The 27,982-nt window shown below is 51.4% G+C and overlaps 1 protein-coding gene across 2 annotated transcripts in view; it reads right to left on the minus strand.

Annotated features, from left to right (window-relative positions):
- Nucleotides 1–27,982, minus strand: part of CAPN13 (calpain 13) — a 74,247-nt gene that overhangs the window by 1,331 nt on the left and 44,934 nt on the right. Inside the window, exons 9-23 of one of the 2 annotated variants that reach the window (XM_036027801.1) lie at nt 25,209–25,283; nt 23,961–24,121; nt 22,724–22,866; nt 20,339–20,350; nt 17,898–18,100; nt 17,338–17,374; nt 16,929–16,985; nt 13,987–14,044; nt 13,827–13,885; nt 12,240–12,308; nt 11,386–11,461; nt 9,422–9,550; nt 8,393–8,448; nt 7,775–7,832; nt 846–1,134 (exon numbers count right to left, since the gene is read on the minus strand). In XM_036027801.1, coding sequence (XP_035883694.1) covers nt 7,806–7,832; nt 8,393–8,448; nt 9,422–9,550; nt 11,386–11,461; nt 12,240–12,308; nt 13,827–13,885; nt 13,987–14,044; nt 16,929–16,985; nt 17,338–17,374; nt 17,898–18,100; nt 20,339–20,350; nt 22,724–22,866; nt 23,961–24,121; nt 25,209–25,283 — 1,162 coding nt within the window. In that variant the 3' untranslated portion in view covers nt 846–1,134; nt 7,775–7,805. Of the gene's footprint in view, nt 1–845; nt 1,135–7,774; nt 7,833–8,392; nt 8,449–9,421; nt 9,551–11,385; nt 11,462–12,239; nt 12,309–13,826; nt 13,886–13,986; nt 14,045–16,928; nt 16,986–17,337; nt 17,375–17,897; nt 18,101–20,338; nt 20,351–22,723; nt 22,867–23,960; nt 24,122–25,208; nt 25,284–27,982 lie in introns of those variants that run through there. The other variant, XM_028517483.2, reaches the window with a different exon arrangement.

Raw genomic sequence — 27,982 nt, forward strand, 5'->3', positions numbered from 1 at the left:
GAAAAACTCTAGGATCATACTTCCTTTCTTCTGCCATTCTCTGTTCTTTCAGGAATTAATCACGACCTCAGTGAAAAAATCTGCTTAGTTTATGTCATCACCCTAATACTTCTTCCAGACTTCCCGGCAGAATTTCAAAACCCTTGAACACCGTTTTCCCCGTGATTAAGCTGCCAGGTAAAGCTGCTGGTCCCTCTCCCCCAGGTCACGTTTCCTTCCCCCTCGGGGCCGCCTGTGCTCTCAGTCCTCACACAGCCCTGGCCCTCGCACAGCCCCATCTCCTCTTGCCTGGATCCCAGCTTGCCCCTCCCTGGTTTGTGTCCACACCAGTTCCCTGGTTGGATACATTCCTCTTTAAGCACCAGCTCTGGAAGGTGGGGCACCCTGCGTTTGAACGGCACCTGGATGACCACAGGTGTTTGTTTGTCTAAGGAGATCGGGAGTTTACCTATCACCTGAGGCAAATACAGACTCCCAACTCTCAAGAAGAATTTCTCTGTTCTTAAGGACGGAGATGTGAGTTTGTTAGGATGGACGCTGGGACTGTGGTCGGCTTGTTGGTTCACCAGAAGGATCAGGGTGACGGCCACCCGCCTTTCACCCTCATGCAGCATAGGAGAAGCCGGCCCACTGCCCCAGACACTGTACTTCTGTGTAGTGGGGAACTGTTACCCATGCCGACTTTGTTAGAATAAGACGCTTTACCGCCATACTGACAGCAGAGCCACATGAGCCATATTAGCCAGCCAAACTCTCAGCAGGCTGAGCCTTGCTTGCAGTGCATTAAACCTCTAGACTGAAATCAGTTAAAATCAACCTGGTCTGAAACATCCCAGGACCATATATCAAAGCACTGAGTCTTTTCATTTTTTAATGTATGAACTCGATATCCTTTAAGATTTTTAACATACACATCGCCCACAATGTGGCAATGGTGGTGCACGGTTTGTTCAAAAGAAACAGGTAAGACTGTCTGGCTGCACATTGCTTTCCCCCAATTTACTGCAGCAGAGGCAAGCAGATGGCTGGAGGTGAGAGAAGCAGAAGTGTGCTTACAGCGGCGGGACACCATGCACGGCTTGCCTGGGGAGCCCGAGAGCAGAGAGCAGCTCGCTCTAGTTTGTAGGGAGTGACCTGGAAAGAAAGCAGGCTGGCGAGGGGCTTCAGCCATGCTGGTCTCTGGGCAGAGGTTTGCATAGCTCATCTGACAAGGCCTCCGCATGTCCCAGCGGCTGCTTCACTGCACAGGGGACCACATGAGCGAGGAGAGGGAGTTCTCCTCTGGACTGAATGCTGGCCAGCAGTGAAAGGTCTCTCTGCTAACCTGGGTGTGATGAAAATCCTGCAACTTTGACCTTGTAGCAGCAAAGTGAGGGAATAGTGGATGGAGGTAAAACGTGCCCCGGACTTAGGAAAGCAGGTTTCAAAGGGGCAAGGAGATCCATAGGTCAGACAATAGCCTTTATAAAAGAATATTGATGGCGGCAGTGCGTTTGAAATTATAACAAGATAATGTTATACTGTTATAATGTTAACTGTCTGCTCTCCAGTAATCCCAATGGGGAAGAAAATAGAGAAATAGCTGAAATATCAGGAAGATTTATGGGCTTAAGACAATATTTACAAAAGTTGGGATGCAAACAAAACAAAGACGCAACTCTGAAGGGACAATTTTGTTCAGTCATTTGGGAAATCATTACTGAATGGTTTCTCTGTGCCAGGCACTTTGCTACATGCTAACGAGATAGCGACAAGTAAGACCTACCTGGGCTTACAGTGCAGCGGGAACACAGGCACCAGCAAGTAATCAAAAGTGTGTCGGCTCAGCAGACTATAAACCGAGGGGGACTTTCTTAACTGGACTAGTGGTATCTACAAAAACCCCAAAGCTAACATTATACTTCTTGGTGAAAGACTTGAGTATCTTCTCCCAAGATGAGGAACAAAAGAATGTCTACCTTCTCCACCTCTGTTCAGCATCGTACTAGAAGTTCTAGTCAACACACTAGACAAAAAAATAAATAAATAAAAGCCATCCAGATTGGGATGAAAGAAATAAAGCTCTCCATTTGCAGATGGCATGATTTTGTATACACAAAATCCTAAGGAATCCCTTGAAAATTATTAGAACTAAAAAATTAGTTCAGCAAGGTGGCTGAATATAAGAACAATTTACGTCAATCGATTTTATTAGAATAGCATCCTAAAGAACACAATACTTAGAAATAAATTTAACAAAAAAGCACTTCTAAAGCATAAACAACAAAATATTTTTGAGAGAAATTAAAGGAGATCTAAAAAAAAAAAAACCCCAGAAAGACATCTCATGTCCATGGATCAGAAAACCACACATCGCCTGTTGCACAGACAGCGATACTCCGGTCTGCAGGTTTATACAACTGCTATCAAAACCCCAGCTGCCTTTTCTAATGCAGAATTTATCAAGCTGATCCGAAAATGTATATGTAAATTCAAGAAATTCAGAACCATCCAAACAATCTTGAAAAAAGAAAACCAAGTTGGAGACTCACACTTCCTGATTTCAAAATATTCTACAAAACTATAGTAATAAGCACATTACCAGCATAAGGGTAGGAATAGAATTTAAAGTTTAGAAAAAAATCTCTACATTATGATACATTGATCTTTGGAAAGGGTGCCAAGGAAAAATGGGGCAAAGAATAGTTGAAAAGACAAAGTGGACATGTGGATATGCACATGCAAAAGAATAAAGTTAGATCCCTGCATCACATCATATACAAAAATTATGTCAAAATGGATCGAAGTCTAAATGTAAGACTTAAACTATAAAGACTTTAGCAAAAAATAGAAGTAAATATTCATGATCTTGGGTTAGGCAATGATTTCTTATACAAAACACCTGAAGTATAAGTGACCCAAAAAACCCCACACAAATAATTTGGACTTCATCAAAACTAAAGACTCATGTTCTATAAAAAAATATCATCAAGAAACTTAAAAGACAACCTGGAAAATGGGAGAAAATGTTTGCAATCACATACATGACTAAGGGACTCGTACTAGAATACAGGATGGGCAAAAGTGGGTTTACAGGTGTACTACAAATAAGTAATAGGGTAATAAGTGATGACACAAGAATAAACTCAGTGTTTCATGTACTCACAACCACAAACCTACTTTTGCCCACCCTGTATGTATGCCTTATAACCTGGTAACAAAATGGCCACCCAATTTAAAAACGGACAAGTGATTTAAATAGATATTTCTTTAAAGAAGTAATACTAATAGCCAATAAACACCAAAAAGATACTTAACATCACAAGCCACCAGGGAGCTGCAAACCACAACCACAGGAAGACATCACTTCCCACCCTCTAGCACGGCTACACTAAAAACCACAGACAACAACAAGTGTTGGGGAGGACGTGGAGGAATTGGAAATCTCACTCCCTGATGGTGGGCATGTAACGTGCCACAGCTGCTTAGGAAAACAGTTGGCAGTTCCTCAACACGTTCCACGCAGAGTCACCACGTGCCCCAGAAATTCCACTCCTATACACCCAGACAAAATGGAAACATGCATGTATGCAAAAACCTGTACACAGACTTTCCCAGCAGGATTATCCACAACAGCCAAAAGAGTAGAAACAACCTAAATGTCTATCAGATTAGGAATGGACGAATAAAAGATGGCATATCGACAAAATACAAGATTATTTGGCACTAAAAAAAAAGTGACGTCTTGATACATGCTACCACATGGATAAACTGTGAAAACGTCATGCTAAGAGAAGTCACTCACAAAAGACCACATATTACATGATTCCAATTATGTACAATGTCAAGATTAGGCAAATCTATAGACTGAGAAAGCAGCATAGATGTTGACTAGGAGTAGTGGGGTCAGGCAGGATTAGGAAGTGACTGCTGATGGGCATGGGGTTTCTTTTTGTGGTGATGAAAAATATTTTAATATTACATAGTGGTGATGGTTGCATAGCTTCGTGGCTATATGGAAAAGCACTGAACTCTATACCTTAAATGGGTAGACTATATGGTGTGTAAATTATATCTTGATAAAGCTCCAGAAAAAGAAAAGAGTTGGCAACAACAACAAAAATGTGTTTTGAATGTTATGATTGGGGAAGTGTGTTATGTGAGCAAATAATATGGGAACCCAGTAGGGCTAACACTGGAATGCTCAGGATTAGGTAACTAACCCCAGGGCTGAGCAGACATTAAGGGCAAAGGACGTGAGGTTGAGAAAAGAATAACACATTAAAGGAAACCAAGGTAATGCTAGGGGGGTGGGAGTGGAGCGCAGGAAGGAGGAGAGAGACCAGGTGTGGTTAGATAAATGGGCAGGGACTAGACAACGAAGACCATGTTCACGACTTCATACTTTTCCTGAATATCAATAGGAAGACACTGAAGGGTTTTAACCTGGGAAGTGCAATGACCATATCTGAATTTTTAAATGGGTGCTCAGACTTCAGGAAATTGACTTGAGGGATATGGATGGACGTAGAAAAATCAGATAGGGAGCCAATGCAAAAGTCTGAGAAATCCAAATTGAAGTAATTCCAGGAGAGAGTGGGAGGTAAAGATGTGGAGACAATTAGCTCTTGATGAAGTTTTGCTGTAAAGGGAGGAGAGAAATGGAGTTGTAGCTGGAAGGGAATATGAGATGGAGGAAATTGAAAAGGTAGGCATGTTTGTACGGGGGTTAGAAGGCTCCAGAAGAGAGAGAGAGCTTTAGTATTCAGAAGCTGGAGGAGAGAATTCATTCAATCAAGCCCTTGCGAAGGTGGAAGGTAATTAGATACAAGACCTCCGCAGAGGGATATGCCCTCTAGCATAACAGGAGGAAGCTGGGAGATGATTACAGATGAAAGTGGGATTGTGGATCTGGGGGCAGAAGTTACTCATCTTCCTGCCTCCAATTCTGCAGAGCAGCCCATGAGCCAAGAGTCAGTGGTGATGCCTCAGTAATGTGATGGCAGAGGGCGGTGATGAATGAGGAAGTCAGGGGAGCACTCTGAGGATGATGACAGGCATTCCCGAAAGAGACTGAAACACACAAAACCATGCCACTCATAGTACACTTCCTTCTGAGACAAGCTTAAGGAACAGGAAGCGTGGAAAAATTAGTAAAGAGGAAACTGAAACCCTTTATAGGAGGGAGGGTAATAGCAGTCCAGCTATTTCAAAAGTTGGGGCTTTAGGTCCAATATGCAACATTAGCTTAAAGATACAATTGAAGAATCAATCCTGATACTAGAAATCATGCAGATTGACACAGCAATCAGGCAGATTGGGAATTGGAAAGCATCAAATGTTCTATTTTTAAAAAGGAATGAGAGGGGAATTCAAGGAAATATAGTTGAATCTAATTAACTTGAATCTCTGCAATGTTTGTTAACTTGTGTTCATTAGGAGGCACTGTGTGTTCATCAGGAAATATTTGTGCTAAAATATTATTTCTTTATGGAGACAGGGCCTGTGTCCTGATTTCCAGGTACATGATTGGGAGATTAAATAAATCCTGTTCATGAAAACAACAGGAGCCCAGAATGAGTCGATCACAGGACTGCTCCCTGGAGAACTGTCCGCCCCAAAGGGACACTGGCATGTAGAGAATGGTCACCGATAGGTCCTAGATGAGAGCCACCAGGGATGACGGAAGAAGAGAAGCTTTTGGTTAGGCAGCAAAGCTGTTCTCAAGTGTTTAAAGGTGGCACGTCCAGTCTTTTTGTCCACAGTGATCCTGAGAGTAAATTGTTGCCTGTCGATAAAGAATACCTAACACCCGAAGATGTCCAACAATGGGGGCACAAAATATTGAGCTCCCCAGTGCTGGAAGGTTCTAGCAGATGCTGCGGGGGCTTCTGCTGCAGTGGGGGGGGGGTGTGGACTATGTATCTGTACGGTCTGTTCCCTGAAGGTAAATGGGAAGAAATGTTACCCGAGCACTAATTCTTCAGCACACTCGTGCTAGAGGATCAGATTTTGATGCCTACAGATGTCGACGATGTGTCCAAAGCTACACAGTGGGGCAGTGGAGGATCTGGGGCTGGACCCAACTTCCGGTTCCCCAAGGTCTGATCATTTTGGTTGCTCCACACACTCACCCTTCCTGCGATTAGTGATGCCTTTTGGCTTTGGAACTTCACTTAAAAGTTCCAGAATAAAACTGGACCCCTGTTTTATACCACACTCAAAAATCAACTCAAAGTAGATTAAAGACTTGAACAAAAGTGCTTACCATAAAACTCCTAGAAAAAAATAAGTATATGGGGTAATCTCCTTGACATTAGTCTTGACCATGAGTATTTCACCCCAAAAGCAAAAACAATGGAAGGAAAAATAAACAAGTAAGGCTACATCAGACTAAAAAGCTTCTGCACAGGCAAAAGAAATCAACAAAATGAAAAGGCAACCTAGTGGATGGGAAAAAATACTTGCAAATCATATGTCCTGATAAGGGTTTAATACCCCAAATATACAAAGAATTCATACAACTGAGTAGAAAAAAAATCTGATTTAAAAATGGGCATAAAATCTGAATAGATTTTTTTCCAAAGAAGATATACAGAAGGCCAGTGGGTGCCTGAAAAGTTGCTCAACATCACTAATCATCAGGGAAATGCAAATCAAAACCACAATAATGTAATCACCTCACACCTGTTGGAATGGCTGTGACCAAAAAGATAAGAGAGGAAGGCTGTGGAAGACGTGGCAAAGAGGGAACCATGGTGCACAGTTGGTGGGAGCTGGTGCAGCCACTGTGGGAAGCAGTATGGAGATTCCTCAAAAAATTAAACAATGCAATGGAACTCCCATATGATTCAACAATTCTACTTCCGGGTATTTGTCTAAAGGAAACAAACACAATAACTTGAAAAGACGTCTGCGCCCCTGTGTTCACTGCAGTGTTATTCACAATAGCCGAGGCATGAGAACAGCATAAGAGTCCATCCAATGTAAGGGTGGAGGATGAACGGATAGAGGAAATGTGGTGTACGTGTACAATGGAATATTACCGAGCTATAAAAAAGAAGGCAGTCCTGTCGTTTGTGACAACAGGGACGGACCTTGAGGACATCATGCTATGAAAAATAAGTCAGACAGAGAAAGACAAATACCACATGATTGTGCTTATATGTGGAAGCTAACCCGCAGCCCCAACAAAAGAAAACCGAACTCGCAGATACAGAGGTGAGGGTTGCAGGGTGGGCAACATGGGTCAAAAGGTACAACACCTTCTAGTTCTAGGATAAGTAAGTCCTGGGGATGCACGGCGTGGTGACCGTAGCGAACGATACTTTATTGCACATTTGAAGGTTGCTAAGAGAGTAAGTCATAGAAGTTTTCATCACAAGAAAAAATTTGAACTCTGTGTGGTGGCAGATGTTAATGAAACTCATTGAGGCGATCATTTTGCCATGTATACATATATCGAATCATTGTTACATATCTGAAACCAACACAAGGTTAAATATCAATTAGATCTCAATAAAAAATAAATTAACTTTAAAAGCAGAACTCTAAATCCCTCACTCATGACTTTCAGGTCACTCTCTTTCAGGAATGCACACTGCTCCCCATGGCTCGGATGAAATCTGCAGCACTGGCCTTAACACTCAGGGCCCCCTAAGCCACTGAGCCTTGGCTCACACGCAGAAGGGCTCTGGAACCTCGTGGGAGGCTGCTCCCAGGGAGAGAATCTTGTGTGCAGGTGCAGGGAATCGTGCCCCCAGGAAGCAATGATGCTAAAGCAGCCGTGTCCTACCTGGACTCCGGGGTCTGCTGCACTCCCTGCTTCAGCTGTACATGACCAGGTTCATCCACTATGAAACAAGCATTAGCATTACAACCAGTCTTCAAACACGTTAGCTTCACACAGATCAGGGTGAATGGTACCCTCTTCCCTTGAAAGATCTCAGTCTGGTCTCATCAACCCTTTGTGGCTAATGCCACCCCAAGCAGGAGGTCCAGCCCCCTGTCACAGTGTATCTTCCGCTGCTCCCTGAACAGCCAGGCAACGGGAGAGCAGAGGTCGACCAGCTGGCTGGGCCAGGAGGCTCTTCTACAACTCAATGGGAGTAAGTTTAATGTACAGTGAGCTCAGCAAGTGTTCTTCAGTTCCCTCCTGGATTTATGACTCCCACATAATCCTCTGCTTTATTAAGCTATCGGAAAAAAAAATAAAATCTGTCTGCCAAGATCCTAAAGCAGCCTTGGCAGCCAGCAATATATAAAGGCAGTAATTGGAGGCAGGGAGGCTGGCAGCTTGGCTGGCCTATGACAGGCTGTTCGATATCGTCAGGGAGAAAAATGCCCCCTGGAGCCAGAGACGCAGAGGAGGCCTGGGGCTGTACCCGGGCTCTGGGAGGGCAAGGCAGCTCACCTCCATTTTCGTCAGGTAGAGCCCTTGTCCGTCCTTGGAGAGGTGCTGGAAAGCCTCTGAGGTGAAGGAGGAGAGGAGTCAGGTCAGGCACATATACAAGCAGGTGCAGTGGTTCTATGCAAAGGCCTCCCTCTCCACAGGGTATGCTCGGCCTTTCCCCGGGGGGACCCCTCCGGGCTCACATCTTCCAAATAGCACCCCGACAGCTCCAGCCCACATGCCCTCTTCCCTTCTCGGTCTCCCTGCGCTGTGCATTTTCACACTTGGCTGTGGGGAGGTGTGGAATTATTTCAGGGGCAGCATTTGGGGAACTTCCCTTGTCCCACTGAAAACTCTTTGGGGCAAGGTTTATGCCTCAGGCTCCTGTTGGCCCTCCCAGGGCTCTGTTCTCGCAGTCTTCACATAAATTGCTGAGCTCAGAGGTGCCACAAGGCAGGAATGCTGCAAGGATTAGCGCTGAGGCCAGATCCCACTGCTACCTCGACTGCGGCAGCTCCGCTTGGAGCTGTTTTATGGCTCGGGGTTCACATTAGATTACATTTACAACAAAAGGGCATGCTGCTCAAAAGTCTCAAAACTCTGGCCTGCGAAGTGAGTTCATGAAGCCTGGGGAAAGACCTCCTGCCCGCAGCGATTTGCTCACGTGTGCAACTCGTCAGCAGAGATCCAAATCACTCACTGCCTGGCCAAAGAGTAGGTTTAACTCACAAACACCACCTGGAGAGGGGCCAGTGATTTAACCTTGACTCTGGAAAAAGCAGTGCATAAAAAGGGGAGGAGAAGATGAGAGACCCGGGATAGGGGGATCACTGTCCTAGGGAGGAAAGGGTGCAGAAGGGAGGCCAGGGACACAAGCCAACGACACCAGCTACGCAGGCTGGCATCGGCTCTGCCTCCTGGGGCAACAGCTCCTCGTGCGGGAGTCCAGGCCACCCCTTGCCTGGGCTGGGGCAGGGGTATGTCCCTGGTCCTCTCCTGTGCTTGTGGTCACTGTGAAGGTCTCCAGGATGTCCCCCAGTTGACACTTACTTGCCATGGCTTCCAGTCGTATCAGGAAGCAGACCAGGCTGGGGAAGCTGACCCTGCCGGTGCTGTCGCTGTACCTGAGGGCCATGAGATCCAGCAGGTCACCGCTGACAGAGATCCCTGCAAGGAAGTCTGGGCCACAGGCGAGACAGTGAGCAGGGAGGAGGCCAGGCGTTGCAGGGGTGAAGGGAAGGCATCCCTGCCTTGCAAGGCCTGAGAAACCGGTTCCAGGGGCCCAGTGACCTTCCACCGCTGTTTCCCACTCAGCCTCACCCAGAGCCCATCCCCTCCTCCTCTTTGGTGTTGTTATGATTCTCTAGTTGCCTCTTTCTTGGTCGGTGGCTGGGCCACAACGACACTGCTCTGGGGTTTGGCCAGAGGCCAACTCAAGATACTTGAGACCCTGACGTTCTGGGGACAGCTCAGCCTCCAGAATCATCTGATCCCTCCCAGGTGAGATGGGCGTGGCCTCTGTCAGACCTCTCTCTCTGGTGACCCTGTGAAACCACCTTCCTCCGCCACCCCCTGGCCACAGGAGGGTCTTACGGGTGGTTCCTGAAGAGGGGGATTCGGTCCTAAACTGGTCATCCAGGGGAGAGGCTGGTCCTCAGAGGGGAGACCACACACATCGCAGTAGGTGGCCTCAGGTGGGCGGGACAGAGCTGGCTTGCCCTCTCTGCATGTTGTTTTATGAGCTCCAGGGAGGTACCAACCTCAGCTGGTCTCCGAGCTCTGGTGAGCAAGCGGAAGCTTGTGAGCCGGCCCATCCATCAGGGGTCATGCCCAGTTGCCCGGAGGCCCCATCCAGCCAGAGACTGTTTCTCCAGCAGAGTTAATAAAATGTGCACTTGAATGCCTTTAAATGGGGCATGCCCTCTCCAGCTTGCCACACTCAGGCCCTGGGAGGCTCCTGAGTCTAATTCCAACTGTTCTGTTTCTTTCTGCCTTTTATTATCCTGGAGTCATTAGAGAGGTCCCCTTGAAAGGTTTCATCTTTCATGGGCTACTCAGTGGTTCTCAAAGTGTCATCCCCAGGCCAGGAGCTTGGCCTCACCTGGGGATTTGTCAGAAAAGCAACTTCTTGAGCCAACCCCGGCACTCCAAGCCAGAAACGTTGGATGGCTGGCGAGCCCTCACAGTCCGAGTTTTAACAAGCTCACAGACTCGTGCACACTCGAGTCGGAGGACCACAGCTCTCGGCCAGGAAGGGTGCAGGGGAGGCTATGTGCCCAAGAGGGCAGCGGCAGCCCATGTTCCGCCCTCTGCAGGCCAGCAGCCACAGGAGGGCGAACTATGAAGACCGGTGTCACCTGGGGCACCCGATTTTACATTTTATTCAGGAAGGCGCCGTTTCCCGACTCAACCTGTCTCAGATCCATTCACCCATCGGTACGGTGGAGACAACGGTTCCTGCCCTTCCCAGTTCTCAGGGGTGGAGACACTCAGCTGAGACGCCGTGAGTGCAAGTCCTTGCTGAACCGTGATGCACCCCTGCACCTTGAGGTGTCATTGTCATCCACCCAGGATTGAAAGCTCTTGCCTCCTTGAAGCAGGCAGATGCCGTTGCTTTCATTTAGCTCCAAACCCTCTGTCAGGAGAGCGGGTCAGCAGCCCTCCCATGGGGACTTAACCCTGGTGGCCCAGGGGCAGAGACGGAGGCATCTCCAAGGGGCACCTCGTTTCTGGTGGGTACCAATCATGTGGGGTTACTTTCTCACCGTTAGAGCTGGGCTGGGGAGAAGGCTGATCAGCCCCCTGGCAGGCCCCTGAGGACTCAGGCAAAGGAAGGCAGGGTCTGAGTCCAGAGCCTGGGGGCCCACAGAGGCTGGTGCACAAAAGGGGGCAGAGGGGGCACGGAAGCCGCAGCACTGCTCCGTCCCCACCGTCCCACACCGCTGCGCCAGCCTTGCCTATGGTGCGTCACACACCCCGCACTCCACAGCCACCTGCCATCGTTGCAGCGTTACCTGTACTCTTGATGGCCTTCCACAAATCCGAGCTCAGGAAAACGGCCGAGTTCCCCTGGGTGTTCAGGTAAACCCTCTGATACGGAAAAGAAGCAAGAAGCCCTCGTGAGTCCCGGTGCCCCCCTTGAGGAGGACGCCTCTCCCTGATACGCATGAAAACCCTGATTATCAGCATACGGTCACAGGTGAGGACGCGATGCCCAGCAGGGGAGTGACCGCCTTGGGTGAAGCCTATACCCGCCATGGAACTGATGGCGGGGCTCCTGACGCTGGCCAGTGCATGGCTGCCCACGGGAGCTGCTCCAAGGGCAAAGAGCCCCCCAGTCTGTGTGCAACTGAGGCCGACTTCAGGAGACAGTCCTTGTGAAATAGCAGCGGAAGCACTTTTCTGGCCTTATCTGGCTTTTGGTGAGTGTAACCACCAAATGGAGAGTGTTCTCAATGGGGTATGCACTCATTCACTCAATGATTCACTAGTGCGGTCTTTTTTTCAGCATGTTTGAGCCTCAGCTGTGTGCTAGACACTAAGGAAAGCCCGGGGGAAGGAAGATGACTGTAAGGGAGCCCCTGCCCTCAGGGACCCCACAGTCTAATGCAGGGGGGACATGTCACTACTGCAGTGCCCCGTGGGAAACCAAATAACCCCAAGCCAGGGATCAGGTGACACACCCTGGGAGAGACGCACACACAGGAACTTACATTTTACTGTAGTGAGTTCAAGCCTTAAGGGGCTGAGGGGAGAACTGGCCAGGCCTGGGTGAGGGGCCCTTTCTCTCGTGCCCCGCACCCCTGGTGCAGGACCGGGCCCCAGTCATATCTGCCCAATGGGATGGAACGGCGCCCGCCCCTGGTACCTGGCAGCAGAGGAGGCGGCTCCACAGCCGGGAAAACTCCTCTGGGTCCAGCTGCCCGTTCACTTGCAGCTGCTGGGAGTTAAGAGTTAACCAGTGCAGTGTGCAGCGAGCAGGGGGCTGCAGGTCCCACCAATAAGCCCTCCATCCATCAGCTGCTGACATGGCCGGTCCAACGCCACCCCGACGGGGACGTGGTCTTGTGCCAGCTGGCCCCCGCTACATTGGAAAGGGACCTGGCTTAGATTTATATTACAAGGGAAAATGGAGAATTGCAAGGAGAAGAAGGCCCTGAGAAAAGGGGGCCAACATCTCTTGCGTCCAGGGGAAGAGAGAGACCCCAAAACACAGCCTCCTCTAGCTGGGCTGGGGCTCCTGGCAGGGGAGTGGGGGGAGCAGGGGGGTGGGCACGGCGACTCCCGAAGCAGCCTGAGAAGCGACTGTGGGCCAGGCGTGCATGCGAATGGGTGGAAGGCATGTCGTGGGTTAGAGCCAGCCCTGGTTACTCCGTATGATGGGTTTTGGAGAAGGAATGAAAAGAATGGGCGTCCGAGGACCTGGAGTGTGAGGAGGACAAAGGGTGGCAAAGACCTATCTGCTTTGCAGGGGATACGACTCCCGTGGGGTCGCCTGCCCCAGGCTGTGGGGCCGCTGTGGCCATTTCCACGCATCTGTGGAGATGGGCAGTGTCTCCGAGCGATTCCAAACCACCGCAGGCAGAGACAGGGCCTGATTTATGATTTCATCAAGAAGCGCTCTTGTTTGACAATGTCAGGCTTCAAATTCCCAATCAAGTCTTGTTAAGAATGAAAGAGCGGCGGAATCTGTCTTGCTCTCGGAGACAGCCCACTTCGAGGGAAGAGCTACCGGCAGGAGCTGGGGTTATGCGCACATGGAACTGGCCTTTTCTGCCCATCAGGGGGCGGGGCCAAGCAGCTCATCAGAGAAAGAGCCCAGGATGGGAGTCTGGGGACCTGGGTTCGATTCCCAGCTCGGCCACTTGTGTCCATGGAACTTGGACACATCACTGGGCAGCCCCAACCTCCATCTCCCCATCTGCCATGGGGGTTACCACTGCTGTGTAGCCTAAGGATTCTCTATAAGTTTCAGTGACTGGGGTAACTGAGTGAGACATTCAAACAGTGAAGGCTCCTCCAGTGGCGAGGGAGGGCGGGGGGAAGAGTTCCCATCGCTGCTGCAAGGAGGCAGGAGTCCAGGCACAAATTCTGACTAGCTGTGTAATCTGGGCAAGTTGCTTAACCTCTCTGAACCCCTGCTGCCCCTGTATGGTGATACTTAGCACAGGGGTTGCTACAGGAATTGCAAGGAAAGAACATATATATACACCCATATAGTTCTTGGCTCACAGTAGTTGTTGACAGATAGTAACTACTGCCACTGTTGCTATGGTTATCCTGGAGAGGTAGGGCACTAGTCTAGAATGCACGGAGAGTTAGGCCCTGTGGTGAGCTCTCAGAACCAAGAAGAAGGGACCATATTGAGAGAAAAGGGTTCTATAACACGCTAATTAGACTCCGGGGGAAGCCCACCGAGCAGATGGGGAAGGGAGGATATGACTGCAAAGGATACATCCATCAGCGCCACGATGCTCCGGGCCTCGTCCAGAGAGAACCCGTCCCCCGGAATTCCTGAGACGGGGAAGAACAGGAGGGACTGAAATGTCGGGGAGGGTGGCATTGGACTGGCTTGGCAGTGGGGATGACGTTGGGGGCAGCAGGTCCTCCCTTACCTCGCAGTAACTCCTGGTTGAGAAGGTTCTGGAGCCCGGTGGCATCCATGTTTAGTCCCTGATCCAAACAAGGGAGGAATGCTGGGATCAGTCTGCGCCCCGCAGCTGAGGGGCGTGGCTGCCTGGCTCCCTGAAAGCACTCGGATTTCTAGCCGCAGTTCCCACCCAGTGCCCGTGTTCCGGCTGTCAGGACACCTTTCCTGGTGGCTCCAGGCCATGGGGGTAACTCCCCGCTCTGCCCATCTGCAGTGCTCATTGCTCTCGATGTTCGATACCTTGCGTGGGTGCCTTGCATTTATCTCTTCACTCGTTATTAGGCTGAACTCGGAGTTTGCTTCCTCCCCACTGTGCGTGGCACTGGGGAGCCCCTCAGGAGAAGCATCACCGAATGAGCCAATTCACCACTTGTGTCCAGAAAGGGACGAGGAAAATACAACTATAGAATGTACGTGTGTGTGTGGGGGGGGGGTGAGCGGCGATGAAAAGGCTGGGAATCCAGGCCCGGAGGAGCGGCTCTAATCGAGCACAGTCCTTAGCATTCATCTCCCCAGAATCTGAAGCAGAAGGGGAGATGTCAAGGTTTTCCTGGGATGAAAAACGGGAAGCAGCAGAGGTTGAGGGAAGAGAAACACTTTCTGGCCAGAACGTCTGGAGGTGCTAACTGGGCCCCTGAGCAGCTTCATGGGCAGCGTCTTCCCTGGCGACGTGACAGAGGAGAAGGGCAGTTCTGCCTGTGGCCGTTTCTCACGTCTGCTGGTAAAAGCTGAGGGGACGGTGGGATGTCAACACCCGGGAAACGCTTTTACATGGGGAGGGAGTTGGAGTGAGGCCTCCCAGCAGACGGCTTTGCAGAGTGGCTGGCACCACCTCAGGGGGAAGAAGGTGCCTGTTTGGGGGTCTTCTGAGAACCAGCACCCCAAAGATGACAAACATGTGTCCCAGGGTTGGCCCTAAGGTCATCCTTCCAGTGTCTCCTGGGTCGGTTATATCAGGGGAGCCGGTGTCACAGGTGCACAATCAACAGTGTTTTCCTCCAGAGAATCACGGCACCTTGCTTTGCAGAGCAGTGGACATGTCGGCGAGAAATTCTAACCAACAAGAATACAAGCATGGGTCATACCTCCTTTCTTTGCAGGTCTGACCTGAACCCTGGATGCAGTAACCACCAATGTGTTTGAGGAGATGAGGATAGGAATAGAGGTGAAGCTGACCTCAACACACCTGCAAGGAATCTGCTCTCCGTCTCTATGACCTCAATGTGAGATTCCCCAAGGACTGACGCTGCTCTCCCAAAGCTCGGTGTGGTACTCGGAATGTCCTAGGTCTGCGGGACATGTTTGCCAACTGAATAAATGATGGATGGATGGACCTGGCCTGTCCCAGAGGCCAGCTGCACCCTGGCCTGCCTACAGGCAGCCCCTGGGTTAGGGCAACATCACCACTACCGTGGCCGATGAAGGGGACGTGTGGTAGCAGTGGCAGTACTACCAAGCCCCTACATTTACTGAAGGCCAGTTAAATGGGTACGGGACATCCAGAGAAAGGACACAGCGGTGCGGAGACAAGCATTTGGCTTTCGGCTTCTCTTGGAGGGGACAACCTCTGAGTAGAGTTTGCAGGTTGTGCAGAATGATGCTGGTCCCACTCAAGGCTGCGCACCGGGCGAGGGATGAGAAGGGGTTGGAGTCCAGACTGGGCTCTACTTTCTGGCCATGCACCTTGGCACCAAGCTGCATCTGTGCCTCCTTTCTACAGGGGCCCCGTGTGGGCTCCAGCTACCCTCCGTGAGAGACATTTGGCTGCTGTTTGGAAAAGTCCTAATTAGGGGATCTGTACCATTTGTCATCTGTACCATTATATATATATTTGTCATCTGTACAAATTACAATTTTTATTTCACATGTGCAGGGTCACAGACCAGGCTGAGGATTTTGTCACCAGCTTGGTCTCAGGTATCTGAATCAGGCCCTGCTGCTCACCTTGGGGCAGTGGCCTGAGCTTGGGCATCTGCTCTGGGGAAGCTAATCTGTCTTCATTCTATACAAATTGATAGAGCACCTTCTCTGTGTCAAGGGCAGTGGTAGGTCTTGGGGACAAGAAATGCACATGATGTCATCCCTGCCTTCAGGAGCTCACAGATTGAGACAATAATTTTGTATCAAGTACCTTTGGAATCAGCCCAGGTGTGGACCTGAATCCAGGGCCCGTATTGATTTCAAGGAGGTCCATACAGAGCTGCTCCTTGCAACACATACCCTGCATGCCAGCCACGCTTTTCATTTCTCCTTGTGTTCTCCTCTGAGCCCAGGCTACCCCAGTAATATCTCTTTGGGCTGCCTTCTGGTCACCATGGCCCCATCAGCCATCCGAATGCCTGGCATCCTTCCTGCCCTTGGCCTCTGCCTGGCCCGAGGCTGGCACCATGCCTGCGATCATCTGTATCACTTTCCACACCAACGTGATTATTAATTGTAAAGAGCCCATTGTGCAGAGCCCTTGGCAGCTGTTTTTCATCCTGACAAGTCAAGGAGTTCTTTATAACGGTTTATAAAACCATTAAGAAAATCCCCTGTGGACATAGGTGGCTTGCTTGGCAGGAAGAGCATTGTTGGTGCTTTCCGCAGCCGGCCAGCTCCGGGGGGAATGGTGCCAAGGTCAGTGGGAGCTGGCAGAGCCGGGAGGAGCCCGGTTTCAAGGGGTATTGCCAATTGCTTGTTGAAAGATTTAAAAAGCAATGCCCCTTCCCATAATAAGCCCCTCCCCTTCCAAGCTCTACATTCCGCGTCCCAGTGTCACCCGGGTCGGGTGTCACTTCTCTCCAGGGTTTGGTAGCCTGATCAGTTCTGGAGATGTCACCTTTCCTCTCTGTCCCCTGATAAAGGCCCGGGAGGGACCTCTTCCCTCGGGCCCCTCTGTCACCTGTCCCACTGCAAGTGCCGTACCTGCTGAGCGTATCTGTAGAAGATGCTTTGTTGGGAGGCATTTTCTGGCAGACTTGCCTGGATCAAAGGGAAAACAGCTGACGTCAAATTTCTGGGGAAACCGGGCATCTGTCGGGTACAGGGAGGGCACAACCACCCCCCACTGGATCTGAGACAGAGGCTTCGCCCGGCAGCTGGGCACAGCCTTTAGGGAACGGGAAAATGGAAGTCTGTGGAAAGAAGACGGCTGAGCGCAGTGGGCCTTGGAGGCCCGGTCTTCTCCCCTCCACCCCGCCCCTTCGGGCCGCACCGGCCCCTCACGGTCCTCTGTGTCCGTGGGTCAGGGGTGAGGCGAGAAGGAAGGAGACAGGAGCTCTCGGGGATGGTAGGTGGCCGGTGAAGCCTGCTAGCTACCTTGCCGCACACCTACCTTCAGTGCTTTGAGGTTGAAATTGCTGCCCGGGTTCCTAGAAAACCAGGGGGACAGTGTGACAAGAATGACCGTGCACTATTCAAAAGAGGCTTACATGTGGAGGGCACCCGAGGGGGCATTTACACCAGAGTGGGGCCTGAGTGGAGAGCCCTCGGCACAGCGGGCTGTGACGGGGGCAGCCGTGGCAGTTGGCAGACAGAGGGCCATCGTGACCGTACGTTCCAGTCTTTTGGGTCATCTGGCCCTTAGCCACGTGGTAAGTGTGCCTTTCCCAACCAGATATTCGTGATCATAACCCCCACCGCCAGGATGCAGGACAAGCGTTGTCTCACGCTCCAGCTCCGATCGGGGGCCCGGGGCTATCTGGCCTGCTGAGCTGATGAGGCTTCGTCCATGCTCAACTGTAAAGACTGCCAGGGTTCCAGTGCTGTCTGCCTCGGGGCCCAGAGGGGATGCGGTGCCCAATCGCGACCATGGACTTGGCATGGAAGACCCTCCACCGAGTGTTTTTGTAACACTAGGTAGAATTTTTTATCTAGAATCCCAGAGGTTCTTACCTGTCCGTGTTCGGCATTTTCAGGAAGATTCGGAGCAAAAACTCAACTGCTTCTTTGTACGCAGACACGACCACCACGTAGGTCCCTGGGCTCAGGGTGAAGCACTTGGTGAGGTTGTACTTACTTCGCGTCACTATGCCCTTGTCAGCATTTCTGAACTGGGAGAAAAACGTGGGTGGCAACCTCTCCTGGAAGTGCTGAAACTAGAGGAACACGGTGGCGGTGAGAGAGGCCCCGTGCGCCTGTGTCCCGCCACCGGGAGAGACCCACCCCCTTCCAGACCCCGCTCCACTGACCAAAATAGGCCCCGAAAAGGGAGACGGTGCCGACCCGAACTCTGACAATGCAACAGGATTTAGACTGCTGTTTTATATAGATGCTAACACTACAATGAGTGCAAAGAGACATGACACACGGTTTTTATATCACTAAGTCTAACAGCATCCTCTGTTTCTGGGTTCCTCTCTCTGCTTATGTACAAAGAAGAATTCGATGAACACTAGTGAGATTGTTTTCGCATTGAGTAACTTTGGGAGCCTCCAAAGCCCCGCCTGTCCCGCACCTTTTGCAGAGCCCTCCCTGGACTGCTACGGTGCTGCCCGCATCGGGTTCCTTTCACTCCTCCTACTTCATCTTTCTAGCGGGGCCCTGAAATTTCTTCTCATTGGAGAATAATAGGCCCTGATCATTTTCCTTTTATTTCAATATTTTCTTAGAGATAAAACAATAAATTTAACGTAGTTCCCATTACTGGATGTCACATACATATTACATAATAAAAACCCCTTACTAAATAAATTATCCCCAACACAGTCGAGCATGGGGATTCCATTTAGAATGGTTATGCTGCATGAAATGATTATTTGTGAGCTCTGCCTTGGGGAAAAGCAGGGAGCAGGGAAGAGCTTTTTTTTTTTTTTTTTCCCCAGGGGGTGGGAACTTTGCACAGTGGCAGTATCGTAGCCAATGAGGTTTTAGGGGGTGGGGACAGGTCTGGGCTACAAGATGAGACAGGAAATAGGCCACTGCCCCAGGGACTCTGCAGGGTTCTGGGTGGAATCTCCCAAGTGATTCTGTTGACATTCTCAACAGCCTCAGCAGGGGTGGAGCCTGGTTTGCTGGTCCAGCCCTGCTGGCAAAAGTAATGGTGAGATCAGTTCTCCAGAGGGGCAGCACCGTCCTGTGGCTGTGTGTGTGTCTTATGTGCACAGGTGTGGGCATCGTGCTCCCTATAATCTAGAAGATAAGGTTTTCCCTGTTCTCCCATCCTCCTCCTTCCCCCGCACCCTCATTGCCCAGCCCAGGCTCCTGGTCCTGTAGAACATACTCAATGGCAGCAAGAAGTGTGAGCGTGAGGGCGTGACAGGGGCTCTTAGTTCAGTGCTCGGAGAACCGAGCATCAAATCAACACATGGCTAGTTGCTCACTGGCCACACGGAGACGGACCCTGTAGTTTTGGGGATCCGGCTTGTGCCTTTTCCTGGATCAAGTCCCCGCCCCATTCTCCAGCTCTGGGAACTAGAACACTGTCCTGTTCCTTGCATCCGAGTGCTTCCCTTGAGGCCTGTCCAGAAATCCCACTTCTGTGCCTGGGGTGCTGGGGATCAGAGTCATATCCTAACCTCAGCTCTGTGCCTGGGCGGCTGCAGTACCAGACAGGCCTCCTTGCTGTTTGCTTGGTGCTCCGCTGTTCAGAGCATCCCCTACTCAGACACGCCTTGTCTAGCCTCTGTCTACCTGCTGGGACACCCCTTCCCTGGACCTGCCAGCCTGCTAGTCACCACCCGGTGGCTATGGCTACACCCCACTCGCTCCCTCCCCTCTTCAGACCCCAGGCACAGGTCTCCTCGTAGGAGCAACAGCACCGCAGAAGCCATTTAAAGGATCTGAGTGCTTGTGAGCTAGGTTTTCCAAACTCCATCTGCCCTTCTGCATCTTTACTTGTGTTTTAAGCCACCTTTCACCAATGCTGAACCAGAATATCTACTTCAGACCAGTAGCAATTTGGTTGTAAGAGGAACTAGAGGATGTCCCTTGAAGTTGTATTTGCACAGCATGCATTCTGCTTGGGGACTGACAAAGATCCTCCCAAGGCACCCCGTTAGTCCTGCCTCTCATCTTAAATGAAAAGGAACCGGTTGCATCAACCTTATCTATTAGAAGCCAAATGCCTGAGGATGATTTTACAGGCGCAGTCCCTCTTGAATGTCAAACCAGAGAACAGCTCACGGGGTCCAACCTTTAGAGCAGCCCAGCTAAAATGTGTCCTTCGTCGCTGACCTGTTTGGAGACTCTAAGCTTGTAGCTGTTACGAGATTTAGCAAGACTGAATCTGCAGCCACCGAACAGTGAGAAACGTGTCAAGGCCACGGCTGTTGAACTTGACCGATAGACAGCAACAGAGGCAGGAGAAGCCCAGCAAGGGGGGTGGTGAGCCATACCTGAGAGTCGACCTGTGGGGGAGAAGAAGAAAGGCAGGTTCGGGAGCCGAAACAAATACACAAAAACAAGCCAATCCAGCAGCCGGGCTCAGGGCCCCACATTCCTGCTTCACACACAGCCAGCCCATTCCCTGGCACGCTCATGGATGAATGGGACCATTGAACACTCCCTGTGTGGAGCTGTGAGAAAAGAAGCCAAGCACATGAAGAGGAGGAGGTGGGGGAGGGGACGAAGATGCCTGAGAGGAGGAGACCCATCCTGCGCCAGCTCAGCCAGCTGTGGTCACTCGTCACAGCAATGATGGAAAACCTGGGAGGAAAGCGGGATGTTGCTGGGGCCTGGGGATAAGACAGAGCCTGGACCAAAGGTAAGTTCTCCAGCTTCGGGGCTCCAATGAGAGGTAAACTTCTTTCATCCCACAAGACCACTGTGAGATGTGATGGGAATTTGTTGCAGCTCCCTGGGCTTGTAGAGAATAGATGTGTGCACCTGAACAGGGAAACACCTACATTCCAGTCTTCCCACCTGGCAGAGGAAGCGCTGAGCACGCAGACCATTTCTCGGCCACTCCGCAGTTTGCAAAGCACTCCTGTGTCATGTGCACAATTGTCACGGTAATCCCGCTAGCCGGCGCTGGGCTCCTTACTTTTGGGGATGGGGAAACTGTGCCTCAACAGACTAAGTAGCAGAGGTGGAAACAGAGAAGCGGTGTTGCTCCCTTTGTCATTAAGACCCACCAACAGTGCAGGTTGGCACAGCTGGCAGGGCTTCCGTTCTTTTTACTGCTGCCCCTGGGCGCACCTAGGAGAACAGATCCCTTGATTTGTCCAGGCTGACTTCTCTGCAGACAGGGGTCAGCTGGAAGGGAGGTGGGGCATCCCAGGCCCAGGGCAGGCACTTTGGGGTGGAGATGAAATGGCCTGTCCACCCTTGCCCATTGATTTCATGCAACTAGGAAGCGGAAGTGTGCTCAGAGGGAGCAGACCCCAAAGGGCTCTCCTTCTGGAGCCAGAATTGCTGTTTCCCGTTGAGCTGTGGGCACCACCAGAAGGGCACGTGCCTAAGTCCTGCTAAGAGCCCGGGACCTGGGACCAGAAGTTCTGGTATCAGGCAGACACTTGTACCTCCTAGCTGCACATTGGGCAGGCCATTCTTGCTCTCGGCTTTGGCTTCCACATCTATACAAACTAGGGTTTTTGAGACAATGAATGTGCACACACTCGGAACTCCGTGTCAGCGGACTTCTTATTAACATGAGCAACAGCCAGCACACGGGACTGTTTGTCCATATATGGGCTAAGACCCATGGTTGCGAATGTTGCCTTAGTCTCATTGAACAGAAACTGAGATTCCTACAGATGTTGTCATCAGAGCTCCAGCTACAGAGGCGATGGCTTGGGGAACATCGGGTGCCCGGTCCCCAGCTCTGCCATGAACTCTGCCCCTGTCACTCCACCCCACTGGGACTCAGCTTCTTCAGCTCTAATGGGAGGAGAGGGGATCCCAGCATTTGATGGCTGCATGAGCTTCATTATCCACATAAATTGCAGAGGCTGTGGGTGGGGTATACAGTTTCAGAGCCATTCGCTTTATCTTCAGGATGCATTTAATTACTTGGGGGAGGGGGAGGGCGCAGAGGTATCGGGTTTCCTTTTGTAAGTCTTGTTTTAAATGGTATTTTTAGAAAACAAATTCCCTGATTATCTACTCACAGTTGGAGTATGTGCAGGCTTATAGGCAGGAGGAATTGCCTCCACCCACTTCCCCCGGAGCTAAACAGCTGGTTGGGAGTGCCATGAAGGGGAGGGGGGCCGGGTGGAGAGGAAAACTTGGCCTTGGATGAGTGGCTAAGCAGATGCTTGCAAGCCAACCACTGAGCTACAGCAGGCCTTTGGTCTAAACATAACAGAGAAACATGTCTCCTGGCTTTATACCCTTTCCCTGAAAGTTCTCCTGAAGTTTATCTAATGGTTCTCAAGCTTTCCTTCCACGAGCATCACCCAGGGAGCTCACTGCAATGCAGATTTTCAGACTCTGTCGGCGGAGATTCAGATTCAGGAGGCTCGAGTGGTCCCGAAAACCCGCACTGTTAAAACCGCTGTTCCTGGACCAGACTGTGTTTTCAGCGACAAGCATTAGAGCCTGCAGCTGCCAGGAGAGGCCAACAGGAGCAGGGGGTGTGTCCCATTGCCAAGTCTAACCTCCTCTCTGCCTCAGGCTTTCCTGCAAATTTACGGAGCTGGACCAGATGAACTCTATAGCCCCTTTGGGTTTTATCTCTGAGGCTGCGGTCTAGCGAAATCTCCTAGCCCGGTAGGCTGCTCTCTCCCCGCAATGTGGACACAAAAGTCCCGAAAGGGCTAGCCCAGAGCAGGCTGTCTTACCTTGAACACATGGAAATTTAGTGGAAATTTCCCGTCATTTGCCTTTAAAGTCTGTGGCATGATGTTGAAAGACACGGTGACATTGTTGCCTTCCGTGATCTCTGGCACGGAGAAGATGTACTGCGTGTCGCTCTGAGGTCCTCCTGCAAGAGGGAGAGCTGTTACCGGAGCTCAGCTGGGCTCCTGGGACTCCTGGTGGGGCCGTGTCTAGTTCAGGAGGGCCTGGGGGAAGGGTCAGAATGCTGGATTTGGGGACCTAAGGCCTGGGTCCCAGTCCCCACGGTTGCTAGCTATGGAACAAGCTGCTTTATTTTGTGAGCCTCGGTCTCCTCCTTTTAAACACAAAGAGGAGAAACATACATTCACCACTTGGTGAGAATGTTTCTTAAACTCGAACGATGAGGACCAGCAGAGTGCGGGGCCTGAAGGTTGAAAAGAGGGATGCCCTGCGGGAGGGGGTCGTCAGGCAAACCATTCAAGACAGGAGGGTGCCAAGGAGAGGGAACGCGCAGGTCGAGATGCAAACACACATGCACACTCGTGCACACATGCGTAGTTTACACACCTCCCCTGTCAAGGCTGTGTAAACACACTCAGGTCCATCTTCACAGGGAGCCCTTTTCCTCATCGCTGTCACACTCGGGGAGTGGGAGGTGCAGCGGGACCATGCACCGCTCCCAGGGCCCCCTGTGATTCCTCTCGGGGGAGGCCTTCGTCTGGGATCTCAGCGCGATACTGCAGGACACACCCGCCCAGGGGGTGGGAATGTTCTCCCTGATGTCTGGGGGGGGGGGGTCTTGTGGTTGCTAGGGGCAGACAGGGGTTCCCAAGTCCACTGTTCACAGGTGGGGAGGCTGAGGACAGAGACCAGCTCTATTCTCCGAGTCACAAAGCCAGTGTACAGCAAGGACGAGGGTTTAGCCCGCCCTCGGCTTTGTCCAGTGTTCTTTCCACACTCCCCCAACTTCCCTGAAATTGCTGGGGAGCAGTCATCCTACTCCGCTCCTGGGAGGCGGGAGGAGGTCAGCGTCGGGATAATGGACAGACCAAAGGGGCGGGAGGCCCGTTTGGGATTTTCCCACCACCCCCACTAGCAACCATTTCCCTTGGAGAACCACAGCTGTCCCTTTAGGCTAACAAATTCCTTTCCTCCCAACTTCAGGCGAATGGTCTAGAACAGAGAGCCCCCGAGACCTGAAGCCAGGGCTGGCAGCTCTCCATCCGGCAGAATCCTTACCGATGTCGTAATCATCTGTGGTGCCTCCCGGAATCACACGGCTCTTAAACATCATCTCAGACCATGTTCCCAAAGACGTGTTGCCATGGTCCAGGCTGACAGGGTACTGGTTGCACACATACAGGCAGAAGAAGTTGTCTTGGAAATCTCGGCACGGCATCCTGTCAGAGGTAGAGACACACCACTTCACGAGCACTGTCTTTGTCTCCAGGGTGGGGGTCCCCTCGCTTCACGGTGCCTCTCTGCCCATCAGCTACAGCTCTCGTTGGCTCGCCACGGTCCTGCCCAAAGGTGGAGCCTCGTTCTCATTCTGGGCCACCCACTGTCAAGTGCACTTCTCCTCCTAGTGGCTGGGAGGACAAGGGCAGTCGAGTTCTGGGTTGTGCGTGTCACCTGGCAAGGGCTTTATTACGGACGACCGTCTCCTCCACCCACTGACCAGACCGTGCCGGCTCACGGCCTGCAGGGTGACCGCCAGTCCCTCCCTGCTCTGAGTCCTTCACGCGGGGAGCAGAGCCGCCTTTTCCTGGGGCCCTTTGCCAATTCCATCGTGGAACTTTCTGTTCTTATCAGATTAAAAAGAATTCAACACCTAAAATCCCACCTTGTGCTGTGATGAAAGTGGAGATACCAGAAGTATTTTTCCTTTTAATTTACATTTGGTCCTCTAATTCTTCATTATTGAGACTCAGCTTCCTTTCCCCAGATGTCACAGTGCGTTTAAACTGTCACCCTCAGAGAAATGGCCATCTCATCCTTTAAGGTGAGAACATAAGGCCAGAAATGTGTTTCCAAAACCTCTAGTCCTACGGAGCTGCTGGGTGATGGATGACACCCATGTCTCACCGGGAACTCTGGCCTCGGGGCTGGGGGACGGACACCGAGCTTACTCTCCTGGAATTCAGCTCCAAGGTCCCGGCAAGAGGCAGAACAGATACAGGCATGAAAGCCATGCATCCCAGGTTCCAGGAAAACTTGGACTCAAAGCTTCGGTGCCAGTATTTCCCTTTACCATGGACATTTCCTAGAAGTTCCAGGATTTCAGAGATGCTGTGTCTTTCACACAGAGAGCACGCAAGTAATCCCCCTTCAAGGCTCTTGTGTCCTGGCTGAGAAAAGAGGCTCCCTCTGCACAGGTCCCTGCAAAGCTGGTCTCTAGCCTCAGAAAGCTTTAGGGAAAGGGGGACGATTGAGGGTGTGGACAATGGTTAAAGGTTTAAAGTGTAATTTTAAAAGAAGAGCAAATACCAAAACTCGCCATCTTCCTTATTCTTATACAGCTGGCTTTTCCGTGGATCCCGGGTTTCCTGCCACTCTGGAGACCTGAGCGTGGACAGGGAGACCAGAAGGTGAGACCTGTCAGAGTGTCCCCTCCCAACCCCATCTGGCCCCACAGGGGCCCTTGGCACAAGTGGAGAGTGTCGCTTTACCTAGTGACAGGATTAAGTCATTCTCTACACGCCGATGGCTTCCAGCCTGTCCTTAGCCTGTCCCCAGCCCGTCCTCTTTCCTGAGCTCTAGGTGGATGCATGCTGCGGTCCATCCCGTGTCACCCCCAGTGACCCCGAAATCCACTCATCCCAAACGGCGCTCACCCTCGGCCTCCTCCTGTTGCCCAAATGAGAACATGAGGTCACTCTCGCTCACTCCCCCACATCCGAACAATCGCCCGTGGTAATGACCTGTTGAGTCCAGCTCCTGGGTCCCTTTCAAGCCACCCACTTACTTCCATCCCTATGGCTGCTCCAGTTCAGGAACCCTCCTCTCCCTCATGCACTTCTAACTGGTGTCCCCGAACTCTGTCGTGCCCACTCTCCCATCCGTTCTTCACACTGACATCGAAAGGATCTTTCTAAACCAGAAATCTGGTTACGGCACCTCCCCGCTTACAACACAGTAGTAGTTCCCTTTTACTCTCGGGATGAAGTTCAAACTCCTGAACCAGCCCTGGGCCTCTACCCACCTCTCCGGCTTCACCAGAGCAGCTCCCTGTTTCCCCAGCCCCACCCTTGAATGCTACGCTCTAGCAATAATTGACGTCTTCACTTCCTTAGAAATACCCCTGTCCTCCCCCCTCCCCCCACCTCCTGGACTTCCCCACGATGCTACTTCTGCCCGGAATACTCTTCCACCTTTCAGTCCCGTAACCCAATAGCTCTTAGTCCTCCTGCCCCCTAAAAGGCCCTTGCTGAGAGGCTGTGCTTGCTCCACTCTGGCATCCCCACTCTGCCTGCAGCGTCAAGGCCCCTCCCTCCTTGGAGCTCCCCGGCACCCTGTACCACGCCTGTCCCAGCGCGTGGCGCCCTGTGTTACTTGTTACTGTGTGTGTGTCACTGGCCTTGGAGTCAGCTGACTCCCGGCCACCTTACGAATGCGTGATGTCCGCAGCGTCCCGTCCTCAACAGCCCTGCTCAGCTCCTGCACGCTCATGCCTATGCTTCTTCTGTGGAAACAGTTCTCGTGTTCGGCCTTCCCCTTCTCCTGCTGCCTTCCGTTTTTCCCAGCATTACCGTCTTTTCCAAAGGACCCCACTCGGCTGTCCCCTCCCTGGAGCTTCTCAACATCCATGAGACCAATGAGCTTTGCTCACCATGGTAACGGTAGCATCACAGAAGCTTCACACAATGCTTGGCACACAGTAGGCGCGCAATAATACTTTGCTCACTTAATTACTAATTAAGATTACTGACTTCCTTGGGGTAATGTGTTCCTGAAGCTAGTCCTACGGTCTGTGGCGAAGGAGATGTTCAGGAGCAGAAGGGAGCAGGTGCCTGCCCTCAGCCCACTCCTCAAAGCGGAGGCGTGCTCAGTGGCGACGGGCCCTGGAGACGCAGAAGTGTAATGAGGTCTTCCTGTGTGAGTGGCTTGCGTCAAGGACCAGGTCACCTCTGCACAGGGGGAGCAAGTCAGGGACCACCCCCTGGGGCTCCTGGCCGCAGGCTGAGCCTGTCGGATGTGCTTTTGTAAAATGGCAATTTTATAATTAAGCGATAATTGCGTTTTCTGCAGTGTGTAAGGGAAAATAAATGTAGTGTAAATCAATAAGCTATTGATTCATGCAAGTTTCCCTCTAAGTGTGTGCGACTGAAATTTCAATTATGGCTGGGATCAGACCACCTGGCTCTCTCTATCCATCTCCATCCTTTGAAAAGGAGGGAGGACGCGGACCACCTTCATGGAGACAATGATTACGTAGCCCCATCACTTCCTTTCAGCCTGGCTTCTGGTGGGAAATGTTCCTCGAAAACACCCCCAGGCCCCGTGGTGCACACCCATCTCCCTTGCTCAGAGGCCTCCATAGACCCGGAGAGCGTCAACCCAAACTTCTAGCTGGCACTGGGCTCAGCCCCCGCTCCTAAGGCCCCTCTCCCCCGTTCCTCGGCCTCGGGCCAGCCTGTTGGCCTTGAACGCTCTGTAAATGTCCCTGGCTTGGCACAGTGGCCCACACATCCCCACCTACACAGTGATCTCTTCCGAAGTGAGTCATGCTTTTTTTTGGAGGTCGAACTCAAACTCAGTCTCATCCAGGCTTTCCCTGAACATGTGCCAGCCCGCTGGAGGCTTCTCTTCCCTGATCTCCCGTGTCCCTTGTTGCCTGCCCTGGTCAGTTGACGTTTAGTGTGGGAGACTGGGCAAGGCGTCAGCTCGTGAATTTGTGGTCCTTGCAGGGGAATGTGTCCTTGACATTTGCTTTTCCTCCAGTCCTGGCTCAACAGCCAACCTGGAATCAGGGATGCTGGCTGATTATATTGCCCCCTGGGGTTTATTTGGCAGCTTGGGGTGATGACTGAGGAGGACAGGGCCAGAAGTTGTGAAGATTTACATTGGGGAGGGCAAAGGGTAGCCCGGGAAGGAAGAAAGAAGAGAAGCAAGAAAAATGGCGAAAGGACCACTGAGTATACAAACATTGTTCGGTGGGTCCTGGGTTTGCAAATTCACTCCCCTTCTGTGCAGGGGGTTTAGCCACCACCCAGCTCTCCAGGGAGCGTCTGCGATCACACCCAGGTTTGTTTGTTTTCTCC

This window comes from Phyllostomus discolor, chromosome 6 (assembly GCF_004126475.2).
Source record: "Phyllostomus discolor isolate MPI-MPIP mPhyDis1 chromosome 6, mPhyDis1.pri.v3, whole genome shotgun sequence".
Classification (NCBI taxonomy): domain Eukaryota; kingdom Metazoa; phylum Chordata; class Mammalia; order Chiroptera; family Phyllostomidae; genus Phyllostomus; species Phyllostomus discolor.